Raw genomic sequence first — 18,348 nt, 5'->3', positions numbered from 1 at the left:
GACGAGACACTTGGAAGTGTTCCCATTGCGTAAACGCAGCGGGAGTTCCCTTGATAGGGAACTAATGTAATATTATAATGCGTATTTGGCTTGCTGTCCGGGTGGAGGGCTCCGAGCTCAGAATTCGGCCCGACCCCAGAGTACTCCCCCCATAACTTTAGAGATCATAGGTATCTATGAAGGGACTCAGCCGAATGTGGGGTGAAGGGGTGGAGGTGGGATGCTGAGAAATTAGTCATGAGACAGGAGGTAAGGAAAGGCTTTATTTATACTGGCTCCTTCTTGTTGCTGATTGGATGATTACCTGAACATGCTCCTCCCGAACTTTGTTACATAAAACTTCATTTAATTGAAGGGTCAGTTTATCCACTGAGTTATCTTACTTCCCACATGACTTTCACAAACTTGAATCATTTAGATAAGCACTGCATTTGTGCTTGGCAAATTTAAGCTAAATTAATTTGTATTAACATATTGGTAAAAGTATTATTTAAACAGAACTAAAAAAGATGTTCTCATAAATGTGTTCTTTCACGAGGTATAAAAACATTACCAATTTTTTAAGAAATTAGCCAATGAGAAATCAGCCTATACATTTACAGTATAGTTATCTTTGTTGCACGTTTCATTGGGATAGAGAAACATACTGTATCTTATAATTAGAAAAATGTTTATTATAAAAAACATTCTGACAATTTATTTAGTGATAATTCTGGTGCAGAAGGTCCAGAACTCAAGTCAAGTCAAGTCAAGTCACCTTCATTTAAACAGCACTTTTAACAATATAGTTGTTTCAAAGCAGCTTTACAGTGATAGCAGGAGATTACAGGAACAGAGATTGTTTAGGCTTTACATCAGCTCGAGAATAAAGTTGTTGTCCAGATAAAGTTAGTTTTGATTGATTCACTTCCGTTGCAAAGATCATTAGTTATTCCAGTAACTTAGGGGCTGCTTACATGACACCGTTCTAACAGAAACGCGCTCAGGCCGCTCATCTGCACAACAACAGTAATAAACTAATTTAGTTTATTTAAACTAAATAAAAAATATATGTTGCCTTGGCAACTTGCTTTTATTTAAAGGACAAGTTCGGTATTTTACACTTAAAGCCCTGTTTACAGATCGTATCTGATGAAATAGAACGGTTAAGATTAAAATTTGGACACATGCTTCTGTCCCGAGAATTTTAGTTTTATTTAGCGTTTGTGGACCTATTTTGCCAAACGCGTCACACCCAGATTCTTCCGTTGAGAGCTTGAATAATAGACACCAGTTGGTGGCGATAATGCACCTTTGCCGATTGCAAGCAAACCGCTGGCATTTCATTTAATACACAGAAGAAGAAGCGGCGGAGGAATAACGTACCTCACACAGCACATTCAATACAATCAATGGAGTTGGACAAACACTACGATAAAACCTGTTGGAAAGCATCTTTTTCAGCGTTTTTTTTTGGGACCGTATCAGTGAACACCCTTGACCACTCTGTGAGTTTCACGTCTTTGTAAACGAAAGTTTAATGTGTTTTAGGAAGGAATCTGCCAGTGCACATAGACAACCATTGTGGGGGTGGGGGGGAAAAGCTAAATAAAACTAAAATTCTCGGGACAGGAGCATGTGTCCAAATTTTAATCTTAACCGTTATATTTCATCAGATACGATCTGTAATCAGGGCTTTAAGTGTAAAATACCGAACTTGTCCTTTAAGCAATAAGGTACGAGAGGCTGTGCTGTATCATGAATAAGTCACGGCTGAAGGGCGTTGTTAGGCACAACGCGGAACTCAAGTATTAAATCTCAGTGCGGAACTTGACAGTGGTATTCTTCATCTTCTGCTTGTAGACTTCATCAAACTGTTCATTTTGTGCCACAGTGAAGTGATTTTTCCAGTCTCCAACTTTGCCTTTTGTAACACAAACAAAGACAAGATAAAATAAAATAATAGGACATAATTTAGAAGTCTAAATTACATCAGTGGTTTACCTTTCCGCATAAAGGGTGAGATCTTGAAGTCCATAACTGGGAGAGTGGAATAGTTAGTCATTTTGTTCTGTTTCATGGCATCAAACTGAACCCCTTTTGTTATTTTCTCCCTCTCTTCAACTGAAGTGGACAAACCCAAGAAGGAACACAAACGTTCCACCTCATGTCCAGTGTCCTGAGTAAGACATGGAAAAACACATTTAACTTTCATGTTGATTTTATGCTTCATAAAAATGTCACATTATGACCTGAACTTACTTCCACCAAATCTTCATAGAACAAGTAGAGTAAGTTAGAATATGTCTCCTTTTTCTTCCACCATCCACTGACATGGTCAAACCAAGGACCAAACACATCTAGGGAATATTATAACAATTCCTCAGTTGTAAAATTCTTGATTCATGTAGGTCATGTAGACACATTTTACCTTTTATCTCTCCAAATGTTTTTGTAGTTATAAAAACACATTTTAATATAATAATATATATAAATTGAATATATAATCTCCTGACATTATTGGTATTTTAGTTATACCCATTGTAATTGACTAATATGATTTAATTTCATTACTGTACAAAATATTTTACTTACTCTTTCCATCCATAAATTTCTGTAAGAATGTGTTCCAGTCTCCTGGTTCGGGTTCTGCCATATTCATTCGATCAAAATGAAAATAGGAAACTGCATTGTCTTTTGCATTCCGAGCTACATACACAATCTGGAATGAGTGGACAAAAATTATGACAAGAAACAAGATTTGCATTAAATTCACTTAATTAAACAACTAATGCTGTCTTAAATAGAGGGAATTTAGCTGTGTTTCAATCCATAGGGTCCCTATGTTGGGTTCACGGTTCCCTACTAACTTAGTACATAGTGTCTGTTCAAGTTCAAGTTCACTTCACTTGACAAAACACACTGCAGTGTTATCAAACACAGACGAAACTTAGGTCACTCATATTAGAGAAGATTGAGATTTAATGTGTTTGGCCCACCAGGTGCTGCCAGAACAGCTTCACCTTGGCACTGATTCGGCAAGTCCCTGGAACTCTATTGGAGGCATGGAATACCATTTTTCCAAAAGATGTTTTCTCATTTCGATGGTGGTGATGGTGCTGTCCTAACAGTCTAAAATCTCCCATAGGTAGATCTGGAGACTGGTTGAGATCAAATGCCATACCATATGATTCACATTTTTTCATACTCATAAAAAGATTCAGTGAGCCCTCGTGTTATCTCGTGTTACCTCATTGTTATCTCGGGAAAGACCACTTACACCAGAATAAAAAAAGTTTCATCTTAGGATAAAAGTGATTACTCAACAATACTTTATTGATTTGAAGGGGACAAGTGGGTCTAAACCATGCCAGTAAAATTGATAAATCCACCAGATCTCCTGTATTTTCCTTTTGTTTTTCACCCATCTATGAATATTCCTAAATTTAAATCATGTTTCTAAGTTTGGTAGTATGAGATTCACATCTATTATAGATTGATTGCTTGTTGTCACCAACATCACATCACAGTGAAATGAGCCCATATAATTTACCATTGAGTTCTGCTCCCAGAAGGACTTGGGCACAAGCTGAACAGGCAAATGAGTTTTGATGAGGCGAGGAGAAGTGAGCAGATTATCAGCCAGCTCTGTCCCTGAAAGTGACAAATAAAATGTGGTTCCAATGTTAGTATCCTTCAGTATCTTAGTTGTCATTGTGGTTAAACCAAGACAGACAGTAAATAAACAATACCATTCTAATTTGTTTATATTGGTAATATAATGGACCTCACAGAACAAAACTATGCTGGGTATAAGAAATCACAATCCAGTTTACATCATGCATATAAGCGTCATACCCATTCACACCTCAAAAATGTGAGCCAATGGACAACTTGCACTGAGCTTTGTTACTTCTATTTTCAAATATTGCAGCTCACTAGTTCCCTTTCAATATGGTTCACTTGCATTGCTACAGTTTCTGACTCTTATGGGGAAACTCCGTTTTCTCCGAATACCTCATAGAATCAGCCTGAGTGGTTCACATCTGTGCTTTTCACAGACAAATGGCTTTTCGAGAGCATGAGTCTCACACAGCTGCGCTCGCGGATCGCTTCCTAATGAAAAGGAAGTGATCCTGCCTCGCACACTCTCCTGTTCTCTTCCCCACTCGAGCCAAGACGGAAGAAACAGGCCCCCCACTAGCGACCAGCCCCGTTCATCCCAGAAGTTCATGAAGAACACACAAAGTCGTGGTGGCACACCCCCTACTCAGCGTGTATTCATCTCTCCTCTTCAAGTCACCATACTTGATAGCGCAGAGGAAAAGGGCTACACAAAGCTTTCCCAGCTAGAGGGTGCTATCACCACACATCACCACACGTCCACCCATGGCCCTTGGCTTGAAGATCAAAGCCTTCCAACCATCCAAGCCCCCCCGGGTCAAGTCAAGTCACCTTCATTTATATGGATATGGATTGTTATGGAATGTTTAAAAGCAGCTTTACAGTGATACTAGGAAATTAAAGTAACAGCGATTGTTTTGGCTTTACAGCAGCTCTGTTATTGTCCAACTAAAGTTAGTTTTGATTGATTCACTTCCGTCACAACAATCATTAGTTATTAACTTAGGGGCCGCTAACATGACACCGTTCTAACTGAAAACCCTTAATACAATCCGGCCGCTCATTTGCACAAAACAGTGCCTGGTGGCTTGAGAACGCATACCATGAAATAGGTTCCTAGGTACAAGCCTTGAAAAATTTTATAATACAGAATTTTATTATCACTTCTGTGTAGTTACGGCCTCACAGAATGACTTCTGTTCTGCGCTTGGTAGCACAGCGTTTTGTAGTCCGTTCCCCATAAGCGTCAAACTGACGCAATGCGAGTGAACCGTATTGAATGGGAATGCTCCAGTTACTAATGTAACCTCGGTTTTCCTGAGATAACGGAAACGAGCATTGTGTAGCTTGCCATGCTACTGCGAGAGTCGACGCTTCCACTGTTCATTAGGGAAAAACTGACTAAATGGCCTTTTTGCGCGACTTAAATAGGTCGGCCTCACCCTTTCTGGCGGGCTAAAAAGCCATTTGTCTGTGAAAAGCTCAGACGTGAACCAATCAGGCTTAAGTAATCTGAGAAAATGGAGTTTCCCCATAAACATTATTGTGTACACAGCATTTGTTACTTTACAAATTCAGTGGAACATGATGTTTTGAAAAAAAAGAAAAAGAAATCAGGTCAGAAGGGCTTCAGAATGAAATAAATGAAATATGTTTTGTGAAATATATTTAACACAAGTAGCACATTCTTTCAAATGTTTCATTGAGTTGTGTGATTTTAAAAGGCTGGAATAAGAGCAGCAACACACACATGTTGTGTTTTCATGTTTTATGGGGACTATTCATGGACAAAATCATTTTTATACTGTACAAACTATACATTCTAACCCCCTACACAAACCCTACTCCTAAACATACCCGTCACAGTTTACCTCATGGGGACCAAAAATTTCCCCAGAAGGACAAGGATTTCGGATAATGCCATCTTTGTGGGGAAATAATGTAGGTTTTACACACACACACACACACGCACGCACGCACACACACACACACAAACTCTTTATGGCTGCAGCTTTTCAAAGTCATTTATAATAGTCTAGATGGGATGTACCCAAAAAGTGAAAGTGAGGAGCATTTATGGGTACAAGTCGGGAACCGGCCTACTTTACATATTTCAAGGGTGCTGAATCCAAAAAAACTGGTACCCAAGCGAAATTGTGAGTTTTTGACCTTCTAATTTGCATATCAAAATGGCCGCCAAATTGCCTATCTTGCTCAGTCCTTGGACCATTTTCCCCTAGTTTTTTTGTAAGTAGGCAATCAAGATGAGGAAATTAAGTTTCTAGATCGATAGTCAAGGGTCAGAGCAAAGATATAATGGAGGCTCACTGCCTTTTTTATGTATATATATATGCAAAATACCAACTTTTAAGTTGAAATTAAGCATTATTTGTGTCATTTTTTAAGGCCGACATAAATATTCAATCAATATCACTCTTAAGCCCTATTCGCACAGGATTAGTACTATCTGAGGACCACGTGTGATTTAGAAATTACCTCCACACATCTGAATTTCGTGTGGCGCATTCACATGGGATAACCGAAGCCTGTGATTTTACTCAAATTCACTGACTGACTTATCTCCCTGATATGCCGTCAATAGGCTTTACTAGGAAATGTCTTGCCGTTATTATAGGTCTAGCTGTATGATATATCATAAACAGAAGAATGTTCCTTACCGCATGCTGCTATACATGTCATTCATCTCCATCTAATCATTCTTTTTGTTTAAGCTTTCTCTTTCTGCAAATTGAATAGTAGTTGTATAGCGATATGACCAGGCACCCAAAACACTATCAAATCACTCCAACGCAGCCTCCATTCTTCGCGAAAGATGGAAAAAAAGGCGCGCATGAAACAAAAACATTGAAAAAATGATATACGATCCCGCCAAATCACAGAGATGCCGATTCGCACGGGACTAATATTATCACAGGACCTCGGTGTTCGGCGAAATATGGTAGGTCATTTGCGGGGGAATTTTTACTTTACAAATTACAGACATGGTCGATTCGCACGGGATTAAGATCACAGACAACCTCCGCAATTATTACAAATGACTAGAGGTCCACATATAGTACTAATCCCGTGCGAATATAGGGCTTTTAATGTTCCCAGTGTATATATGATATGTGATGTATTCCATATTACATAATAACTAAGAAAAACACCATTGCAAGTTGTCTGAGATTTCATTTTTTTATGCAAACAAAGCATTTATGCTCTTAATTCAAACATCGAAAAACCCAAGTGAATAGGGAAAAAAACACCATGAAACTTCCCTTGAACAGATCTGATCACATCTTGTTTCTGTATATTTTCTTTCATGTTTGTAGCTTAATTGCTTTGCTTTTTTCTGTTAGATTTTTAGTTCTGTAGTTCACTCCCTCTGTAAATTGTTTTTGGTAAATTGTTTTTATACCTTTTTAGTTTGCTTGTGTGTCATTTGTCTTTGGAATTTCATTTTGATTGGTATTTCTTTCTGCAGTCCTTTTCCAAGTTCTTTGGTTACCCCTTGCCTTGGTATACATGAGGACTACAACTCCACATTTAAACAAGGACATTGGTTATCACTCTGACATGCACACATTGCAGTGCATAACAGCCCTGATTTTCGGCATTTGCACTGGTGTGTTGTACATTGTTTTTTACAGGTACACAGGATCATTTCCAGGCAACTTTCAGGTATTGGATTCTGTGACATAAGAATGGGCTGTAGTCCTGAACCGCCATGTTTCCATCCCATGTCCAAGGGTGAAGGAAGCTCAGGTGTGGCATAGTGAGGATTTCTCCAAACCATTGCCTGGTAGTGTACTCTCAGCAGATGGAAGTGGAGCGCATCGCTTGTCGCCGGCATTGCTTCTGGTTTACCTGTCCTGGAGAAAAGTATATGCCTTGCTGCATCAACAGAGTCTGTTTTATGCACATCATATATTCTGCAGAAAAAAGCCTCTGAAGATCTTTGAGTCTCCTCCGTGAGATCACCAATTCCGAGGTTGCTGAGCAATTGATGGTGCATTTTCCAGACTTTCCACGATGTACTTTTGGTGTATTTGTACTCAACAGTGCATGTAGACACTCAACAGTGTCTACCCTAAGCTATTCACGCAAATGCGTGGGCAAAGCTTCCCGAGGTATCATAATGGGTGCTGAACATTATAAAAAGAGGCTACTCGCTGCAGTTCGCTCGACGTCCCCGCCGTTACACGGCGCGGGACGAAACTACGGTAAAAAAACGAAGTAGCTCATCTGCTTCGAGCCAAAATAGCGAAACTATTGAGCAAAGGGGCCATAGAGCCTTTATCTCAAGCTCAGAGCGAAGGCGGTCTATACAGCAGTTATTTTCTGGTACCGAAAAAAGACAGGGTTCTCAGACCCATTCTAGATCTAAGACAGCTGAACAAAGTGCTTGTGAAACGCCAGTTCAGAATGCTCATAACCAGGAAAATCCTCGCGCAGATTTGCCAAGAGGACTGGTTTATGTCAATAGATCTGAAGGACGTGTATTTCCAAATACAAATGATGCTTCCAGCCTCTCTTCTCAGACTCTCTGTGAGTCCCTGGTGATTATGCACTATATGAGCCCCGGGCACCTGCCCTTGGGACTTTGGTGTTGGATCCCAGCACGCACAGCGTTTTACACTGTGTTCCCCATAGCATAAGATATTACGCAGTATGAGAGAACCTCTCGTAAGAGAACGTACTCGGTTACTAACGTAACCTCGGTTCTCTCTAGAAGAGGGAACAAGTACTGCGTATCTTTGCCATGCCTGCAACACGCTCTGGTTCGCTTCGGCGATGAAAAAACAGATTATATCAGCCCATCGAGCTGTATTTATAGGCCCAGGCCACGCCCATTTCGGCGGGACGTGACGTAGTGGGCGCGAAGCCCCCCCTTTGGATCTGACGTCACGATGGGCCTCTCTCGATAGGCTGCTGCAGTTGCCGCAGGACAGCCAATAGGCACGCGAGCCGTCTTGCCTATGTCTGCATGCTGCCGCAACGCGTTTTACATTAATTCAAAATTAAGGATAATTTTTGGCTTCACTATCTCGTGGAACAGAGGTTTTCCCCTGTTGTACTGTTTACTGTTGTAAACACACTGTTGTACACCATCAACAGTGTATTTACACAACAGTAATGTGTAATAACATAACATTATTTAATATTTGAATCACAGCTTAGGCTATAGGCTAGTGTTTTGACATCGACAGCCCAAGTGCATTTTACCTCAAACTTGCGACTAGTTAACTTTCTAAAAGTTAATCGCTTCTCGGGTCGATATTAACACTGTCACGGACTGCTCGGAGACCAGAAAGTTTAGATCCAAATGCAGCTTTAATCAGAAGTGGACAATCCAGACACGTAAACAAATGAACAGGCAATAGGTCAAAGCACAGGTAGGCAGTCCAAACAAACAAACACACAAGGCTGGGGACAAGGCAAACGGTTAATCCAGAGACAGGCAGGGGACAAGGCAAACGGGTAATCCAGGGACCAGAGGCAAGAGAGTAATCCAGGGACCAGAGGCAAGAGAGTAAACCAGGGAACAGGGCAAGATATCCAAAAACCAAAAGACAAGAAAACCGGGAGAATGCTCAGAAATGCAGTGTGACACTAAAACAAGACTTCGCGGAGAGTGAATGAATAAACATGGTATAAATAGACTGAGACTAACAGGATGATGAGACACAGGTGAATGCAATCAGTGAATGAGGTACAGGTGACTGTGATCAGTGATGATGAGTCCGGGGGTGAGTATGGGAAATGTAGTTGTGGGTGATAGTCTATTATGGAGTGCCCTCTGGTGGCTCTCAAGGGCACTCCAGCTGGTGACCGTTACATAGCCCCCCCTTTAAGGAGCGGATTCCAGACGCTCCAAAAACTGTCCAGGAGGGAGGTGGAGCGGAGGCGGACCTGGGGGCGGGATGGAGGGCCAGGCCCGTGGAGCGGAAGAGGGCCTGGAGATTGAGGCTGGACAGACGACCAGAGCGGAGCAGGCTGTGCAGGCGACCAGGGCGGAATAGGCTGTGCAGGCGACCAGGGCGGAGCAGGCTGTGCAGGCAACCAGGGCGGAGCAGGCTGTGCAGGCGACCAGGGCGGAGCAGGCTGTGCAGGCGACCAGGGCGGAGCAGGCTGTGCAGGTGGCCAGGTCGGAGCAGGCTGTGCAGGCGGCCAGGGCGGAGCAGGCTGTGCAGGCGACCAGGGCGGAGCCGGCTGTGCAGGCAACCAGGGCGGAGCCGGCTGTGCAGGCGACCAGGGCGGAGCAGGACGTGACCTTGGCGGAGCAGTAGGACCTTCGGGCGGCCCCGGCGTTGAAGACCCCTCGGGCGGCCACGGCGGTGTAGACCATACCTGTCAACATTTGGGTACTGAAATACGGGAGATCTGAACGGGGGAGGGATGGGGGATGGGGGGGGGGACCACGCTTGGTTAGAAACAAAAAAAATTATGTGATTACTCACGATAAAAAAACTTGTTTTTTATATATATTATAATGTCATAATTTCACATTTAATCTCCAAATTAATGTAGAAACAACAAAGACAGTATATTTTAAATATTTGTCTAAAAGGTAGGAAATGTACAGAAATTTTATAAAGTTATCAAACAGTTTGCACTGCATAAATGTTAAATTATACATAGATTAATCATTATTAAAGTTACAAATGTTCTTTTGCCAAGAGCAGTGAGTGTTTTTCTCTGTTCCCTGTGTTCTTTGATTAACTTTACTGACAGAAAGATTTTTTGGCTACTGTGTCTTTAAGAGCAGCCGCTGCTGACAGAGAGAGACGCACGCGGATCTCACACGCGCATCATTCTCTCACAACTCTTCTTTATGTTCATTTAAAACTATTTAACTAATTTAAGAATGCCCAGTCTGCTCTTATGAGGATAGGCTACTCGACAAAACGGACATTTTTGCAGAATTGCGTGTTAGTTCGGTCAACTTCAAGCCGAAAGAGAACTCGATTTTGGCGCTCAATTTGTCTTTGCGTGAATGGTTTAAAAGCATTTGCAAGAGTACAAGCGCATCATATAATGTAACGCCAGCCAAAGGATGACAGAAAAAACGGATGCTGCGTTAATTACGTGAAATATTTACCACTGAGTCTTCTCCTCCCATTTCTACCAGTGATCGCTTTATTCAACTTCCCGCGTCGATCTGCGCACGTCAACAGCGCAACTGAGTTGTAGGTTGCCAGGTTGAGCTCACAAATGGGTTGAAATGTGTATGATGTATTGATTGCGCGAGAAGGATGGGTTTCATACAAGATCTGACAACTGGGCAACCTTGGAATAATATATTGATGTGATTATTCATATAACAACGTTTGGGAACACAAATTACGGGAGTTTCACGGGAGAAAGGACAAAACGGGAGGGGGGCGGGAGATGGGTGTGAAATACGGGAGAGTCCCGGTGAAAACGGGAGTGTTGACAGGTATGGTGTAGACCCCTCGGGCGGCCACGGCGGGGTAGACCCCTCGGGCGGCCACGGCGGTGAAGACTGTGCAGGCACTCGGGTGACCACGGTACAGGAACAGAACCCGGCTCAGGAACAGCGACAGACACCGGCTCAGGAACAGCGACAGACACCGGCTCAGGAACAGCGACAGACACCGGCTCGGCGGCGGCCATCTTGTCCGGAGACACTGGCTCGGCGGCGGCCATCTTGTCCGGAGACACTGGCTCGGCGGCGGCCATCTTGTCTGGAGACACTGGCTCGACAGCGGCCATCTTGACCGGAGACACTGGCTCGGCGGCGGCCATCTTGACCGGAGACACTGGCTCGGCGGCGGCCATCTTGTCCGAGGCCTCAGACGTGACGTGGACAGTCTCTGGATCGGCAGACGTGACGTGGACAGGCTCTGGATCGGCAGACGTGACGTGGACAGGCTCTGGATCGGCAGACGTGACGTGGACAGGCTCTGGCTCTGGATCGGCAGACGTGACGTGGACAGGCTCTGGCTCTGGATCGGCAGACGTGACGTGGACAGGCTCTGGCTCTGGATCGGCAGACGTGACGTGGACAGGCTCTGGCTCTGGATCGGCAGACGTGACGTGGACAGGCTCTGGATCGGCAGACGTGACGTGGACAGGCTCTGGCTCTGGATCAGCAGACGTGACGTGGACAGTCTCTGGATCAGCAGACGTGACGTGGACAGTCTTTGGATCGGCAGACGTGACGTGGACAGTCTCTGGCTCTGGATCGGCAGACGTGACGTGGACAGTCTCTGGCTCTGGATCAGCAGACGTGAATTGGACAGTCTCTGGCTCTGGATCGGCAGACGTGACGTGGACAGTCTCTGGCTCTGGATCGGCAGACGTGACGTGGACAGTCTCTGGCTCTGGATCGGCAGACGTGACGTGGACAGTCTCTGGCTCTGGATCGGCAGACGTGACGTGGACAGTCTCTGGCTCTGGATCGGCAGACGTGACGTGGAGCGCAGGCTCGGTAGGGCCGACGTGGAGATACTCAGACTTGGCCAGCTTGACGTGAAGAGATTCAGGAACAGCGGCCATCTTAGGATATGGCCCTGGGACAGTGGTCTCGGCAGAACGAGACTCTGTTCGGACGGCCCTCTTGGCCGTACGTGCTGACATTAGCGGTGGATCTGTCGTGTTGGAAATAAGTCCTGGACGCCCATAGACCGATCTGGTGGCAGGCTTTATGGTTGGCGTGATGTGAAGATTCTTAGGCTGGGCAGGTGTGACATGAAGATCAGGCTGAGAGGATACTGCGGGTTCACAGAGCTCTTTCTCTTCAATACCCACAGTAAACGATGAACCGCTCAGCAACAGGGCCAGGTCTATATATTGTTCTAATGTCCCATGAGGATCATGGTCGGGCATCAATGACCGGAGCGGTTCAGATAATCCTCCGTGGAAAAATATCATTAAGCACTCTGTGCTCATTAGCGTGAGATGTGCCAGTTCAATAAAATCTGCGACGTAGTCTTCAATGGACCGATTCTCCTGACGGAGACGCATGACTTGGACGTCTGGACACATGGTTGGCATGGCTGCTGGATCTTGGTGTGGCGTAGTTTTCTGTCACGGACTGCTCGGAGACCAGAAAGTTTAGATCCAAATGCAGCTTTAATCAGAAGTGGACAATCCAGACACGTAAACAAATGAACAGGCAATAGGTCAAAGCACAGGTAAGCAGTCCAAACAAACAAACACACAAGGCTGGGGACAAGGCAAACGGTTAATCCAGAGACAGGCAGGGGACAAGGCAAACGGGTAATCCAGGGACCAGAGGCAAGAGAGTAATCCAGGGACCAGAGGCAAGAGAGTAAACCAGGGAACAGGGCAAGATATCCAAAAACCAAAAGACAAGAAAACCGGGAGAATGCTCAGAAATGCAGTGTGACACTAAAACAAGACTTCGCGGAGAGTGAATGAATAAACATGGTATAAATAGACTGAGACTAACAGGATGATGAGACACAGGTGAATGCAATCAGTGAATGAGGTACAGGTGACTGATCAGTGATGATGAGTCCGGGGGTGAGTATGGGAAATGTAGTTGTGAGTGATAGTCTATTATGGAGTGCCCTCTGGTGGCTCTCAAGGGCACTCCAGCTGGTGACCGTTACAAACACACTGACAAAATTATATTCAGAATTTAAAAGATTATACCACTTTTTAATGCGTGATTGTGTAAAGGTGTTCACGAGATACCAACCTTTTGCGAACTTGCTTTTAACGTTGATCACTCATTCTCATGGAGACGTGGCGTGCACGGAGGGGGAGGGTGGTGTGCCTGCGCTCGCGTGCATGTGAGTGACAGAAAGACTATTCACCTGGGTTTTTCCCGTCTTAGAATTTAGAGAACAAATGCTTAATTTGCATAAAAAAAATAAATCTCAGACAACTTGCAATGGTGTTTTTCTTAGTTATTATGTAATATGGAATACATCACATATTATATATACACTGGGAACATTTAAGTGTGATATTGATTGAATATTTATGTCGGCCTTAAAAAAATTACACAAATAATGCTTAATTTCACCTTTGTTGGTATTTTGCATATATATATACATAAAAAAGGCAGTGAGCCTGCATTATATCTTTGCTCTGACCCTTGACTATCGATCTAGAAACTTAATTTCCTCATCTTGATTGCCTACTTACAAAAAAAAACTAGGGGAAAATGGTCCAACGACTGAGCAAGATAGGCAATTTGGTGGCCATTTTGATATGCAAATTAGAAGGTAAAAAACTCAAAATTTCGCTTGGGTACCAGTTTTTTTTGGACTCAGCACCATTGAAATATGTAAGGTAGGCCGGTTCCCAACTTGTACCCATAAATGCTCCTCACTTCTTATAGAAGGCCATTTTTCTGAAATCCGTCTAGTCTATAAATAGAAAGTCAACAGGTATAGATTATTATTAATAAGTGGGAAAAACCCTTAATAAGAAGACCAGCACTGGATTTCCCACAGGTTAGTGAGAAAATATATTAATCCCGAACTGCCTGGTTTAATGTAGAACACGGAAGAAGTTGTGCAAATAGTCCATTGGATTTTGAATACAGTGTTAAAAAATTAAATAAAAATGGGAATATTTTTGCCTTGATGCTTAATTATCACAATTAATATAGTAAAATATTATCGGTGCTACAGATTCATATATTTACAGTAACTGCAGCAGCATGTGTACAGCAAAGCCAGCAGAGGACCCAGCAAACACATTTACGATGTGGCAACGTCTCTGGCACGTTGCATTTCTTCTATAGCAACGTCGCTGTCTACGTGCTCGCAACATTGTAACAACGTAGAATTGTAAGACGCGTCAGGGCTGTAGAAACGTCGTTACGCGACATTCAGCAACTGAGAGACGACGTTCTGACAATTTTTTTTATATGCTGATAGACATAGATAATCCCCCATTTAGCATTTTAGATAATTATATTATTTTTAAATATTGTTTATCCTTATTAATATTTAATGGGACTATCAGTAAATTAGCCTAATTATAATCAACACCTGCAAGTGTACACTTTGAAGAGTAAAAATGACAGAAGGTTTCGTTAATTCAACTTTATTAAAACTGCATATGGTAGCCTAATCAAATTGCACTTCCAAAAGTCATACATTTTGTGAAAATAAATAAATAAAATTAAATAAACGATATTACAAATTTATTTTAAAGGAGAACTCCGGTCAATTTTAACATTGAGCTCAATTTTTTGTCAATTTGGAGTGCTGTCAATACAGAGAACAACGACAAAAATCGGTGTTGCCTACACCGTGTTATCCTCTTTTTAAAATTTGCACCCTATTGACTTGAATGGGGCAAGTTTTAAACCTGCTTTTATCCTCTTAACATCCTTGATGTGTCATTACAAGTGCCCAGCCATGTTGAGTGATTCCTTCAGAGTGAACACGGTGAATATGACTGTATTCGATGTGAAAGATATTAATAAAAATGATGTTAATTCAATAAGCGGACATACCTGTATTTACTTCATGTTTTCGGTCGAAGTCCACAGTAGTCGATTGTCGAGTTCACGCGCGTGATCATAGGTAACTAAGCAACAGTGGAGACTCAGACTGTCAGCTGTCAGCCGAAGACGGTGCTGTGTGGTGTTTTGAGAATATCAGCTCTGATGGATATTTGTACAAAAAATCATCTTAGTTACCTATGATCACGCGCGTGAACTCGACAGTCGACTACTGTGGACTTCGACCGAAAACAGGAAGTAAATACAGGTATGTGCGCTTGTTGAATTAACATAATTTTTATTAATATCTTTCACATCATTTTCACTTCCTGAACGCGTTGTCTTCCTGAACGCGTTGTTTGTGTTTGAGCTCCGTCGATTTGATTCAAAATCCGGGATTTCTCTCTTTAAACTCACTTACAACTAATATTTTCTACTTTTTCTCACTGAGAAACACTGACGCTCAAAATATCGTAGTTACAACGCGGACTGTTGAGTAGACGCGTCTCAAACCGATTGACCCAATACCGGTCCGTTACACCTGTGGGTCGGACGGCTGAGCGCGTCTTCTTTACACTCACTTACAAACGAACATTTTCTACTTTTACTCACTGAGAAGCACTGCTGCTCAAAATCTCATAGTTACAACGCGGACTGTTGAGTAGACGCGTCTCAAACCGATTGACCCAATACCGGTCCGTTACACCTGTGGGTCGAACGGCTGAGCGCGTCTTCTTTACACTCATTTACAAACGAACATTTTCTCGCCTATCGTGCGTCTACATCACACCCGTACCATTAAAAAGACAGATTATATCCAAGATTTCAGTTATAAATTAGCGTTAATATTGATAGCATCACTGGTAGCGTCGTTGCTAACTTACTTTCCATCTGTTTAAATGGCGAATATATCAAATGTAACGTTATGTTGTCTACCTTTTGGTGCAGGTGAGGACACATTCGAGCTGCAGGCGGTGCAGTCTGAGCTGGAAGCTGTAGAAAAGCAGATCCGCGACCTTCTAGAGAGACAAGCCGAGCTAAGAGACCGGCGTTTAGCTCTTGAAACATCTCGCGTCGATGCACACAAATCAGTTAATAATCCGCAGACTCCGATTGCGTCAACACCGTGCGTCTCTCAGCATTGGTCCCGTGCGCCAAGGCGGTTCTCACAAGTTTCATACACCCCGGCTCCGAGGCGCCGTCACGAAGCTTGGGTTGTTTCGCAGCGGAAGACGCGAAGAATCTCTCCGCCCCTCCCGGTTTTCGAGATTTCCACTCAGAACCGCTTCTCCCCTCTTCGCGAAACGGAACGCGATGCTGTGATTATCGGCGATTCAATTGTTCGGAACGTCCACGCTACGTCAGGTAAAAGTAAGGTGCGTAGCCACTGTTTTCCTGATGACCGTGTTTCTGATATCGCTGCGCGAGTACCCGAGATCTTGAACGGTGACGAGCGCGTCGGAGCTGTCGTCTTTCACGCAGGAGCGAACGACGTCAGGCTGCGGCAGACGGAGGTTTTGAAAAAGGATTATAGGAACCTAATCGAGACGGTACGCACCGCATCGCCTGAAATAACGATCATCGTGTCTGGGCCGCTTCCCACGTATCGACAAGGGCATGAGAAGTTCAGTAGATTATTCGCGCTAAATGAATGGTTAATGTCATGGTGCAATGAGCAGAAACTGCTCTTTATAAATAATTGGAATCTATTTTGGGAGCGTCCTAGGCTCTTCCGCGCTGATGGCTTACACCCAAGTAGAAATGGAGCGGATCTTCTGTCGGATAACATCTCCAAGACGTTAAAGACCGTTTGACTAGTTACCAAAAATCCAAATCACAGTCTCTGCTGCACCAAATTAATTGATATAAATACTAGTGTAGAACATTTAATAGAAACTGTGTCTATTCCTCGTTTAGTGAGATCAAATAATAAATCTACTGTAGGATCTAGGAAAAATCTAATTGTTATTAAAACAGAAAATCTCGCTATTAGTGAACAAAAACAATTTCTAAAGCTAGGTCTTCTGAACATTAGATCACTCACACCTAAAGCAGCTATTGTAAATGAAATAGTCACAGATAATAGCATCGATGTACTTTGCCTTACTGAAACCTGGCTTAAACCAAATGACTATTTCGGTCTAAATGAGTCCACTCCGCCAGGATATGGTTATAAGCATGAGCCCCGTCTGATTGGTCGTGGCGGCGGTGTTGCAACAATCTATAGAGATATTCTTAATGTTACTCAGAAAACAGGTGACAAATTTAATTCGTTTGAAGTACTTGTATTAAATGTTACGCTCTTAGATGTAAGGAAAAAATCCCTATTATCTCTAGCCTTGGCTACCGTATATAGACCGCCAGGGCCCTACGCTGATTTCCTAAAAGAGTTTGCAGATTTTCTCTCAGATCTATTGGTCAACGTCGATAAAGCATTAATTGTTGGAGATTTCAACATACACGTAGATAATTCAAATGATGCGTTAGGGGCTGCGTTTACAGATTTATTAAACTCCTTTGGGGTCAAGCAAAACGTCACCGGACCAACTCATCGTCTTAATCATACACTCGATTTAATTATATCATACGGAACCGATCCAACCGATATAGATATCATTCCACAAAGTGATGGTGTCAGTGACCACTTCCTGGTAACTTGTATATTACGGACTACAGTACTATGTCATACTGCGCCGCGTTACCGACCAGGCAGAACAATCCTTCCATCCACCATAGATAATTTCTCAAATTGCTTATCTGATTTGTCTCAGTTACTGCCTGAACCCAAACAAACAGACGAATTAGAGGAAGTAACTAGCACTATGAGCACCATTCTCTCTAGAACATTGGATATTGTTGCACCCATTAGATTAAAAAAGGTCAGAGAGAAAAGTAAAGCACCATGGTACAACAATACTACGCATGTTCTAAAGAGAGAAACCCGTAAATTAGAGCGTAAATGGAAACAAACTAATTTAGAGGTCTTTAGAATCGCGTGGAAAGACAGTATGTCACGTTATAAAAAGGCCCTAAAAGCGGCAAGGGCTGAGCATCTCCGCAAACTAATAGAAAACAACCAAAATAATCCAAGATTTTTATTTACCACCGTGGCTAGACTAATAAATAAACAAACGTCACCTGACCAAAGTATCCCGTTACAGTTTAGCAGTAATGATTTCATGAACTTCTTCACTGAGAAAATAGAAAGCATCAGAACCACAATTGTAAACACTCAATCTTCAATCGCGCCTTATAAATCAGCCTCAATTATCACCCCGCAAGAACAA

At 42.9% G+C, this 18,348-nt stretch overlaps 1 protein-coding gene across 2 annotated transcripts in view; it reads right to left on the bottom strand.

Moving 5' to 3' along the window:
* Positions 1-243: 243 nt before the first annotated feature.
* Positions 244-18,348, bottom strand: part of LOC307011560 (cytosolic sulfotransferase 3) — a 42,572-nt gene continuing 24,467 nt past the window's right edge. The window contains exons 4-9 of one of the 2 annotated variants that reach the window (XR_013800436.1): positions 3,533-3,633; positions 2,575-2,701; positions 2,242-2,339; positions 1,984-2,158; positions 1,640-1,903; positions 250-1,169 (exon numbers count right to left, since the gene is read on the bottom strand). Coding sequence is in view for 1 of the 2 variants with exons in the window: in XM_079637386.1 (XP_079493512.1) it covers positions 1,791-1,903; positions 1,984-2,158; positions 2,242-2,339; positions 2,575-2,701; positions 3,533-3,633 (614 nt within the window). In the remaining variant the exon portion in view is untranslated. Of the gene's footprint in view, positions 1,904-1,983; positions 2,159-2,241; positions 2,340-2,574; positions 2,702-3,532; positions 3,634-18,348 lie in introns of both variants that reach the window. The other variant, XM_079637386.1, reaches the window with a different exon arrangement.

The sequence above is a fragment of the Phoxinus phoxinus genome (genome assembly GCF_949152265.1).
Source record: "Phoxinus phoxinus genome assembly, chromosome: 15".
NCBI classification, from domain to species: domain Eukaryota; kingdom Metazoa; phylum Chordata; class Actinopteri; order Cypriniformes; family Leuciscidae; genus Phoxinus; species Phoxinus phoxinus.
The sequence above is the reverse complement of the archived record's forward strand: the minus strand, read 5'-3'. Positions and strand labels throughout refer to the sequence as shown.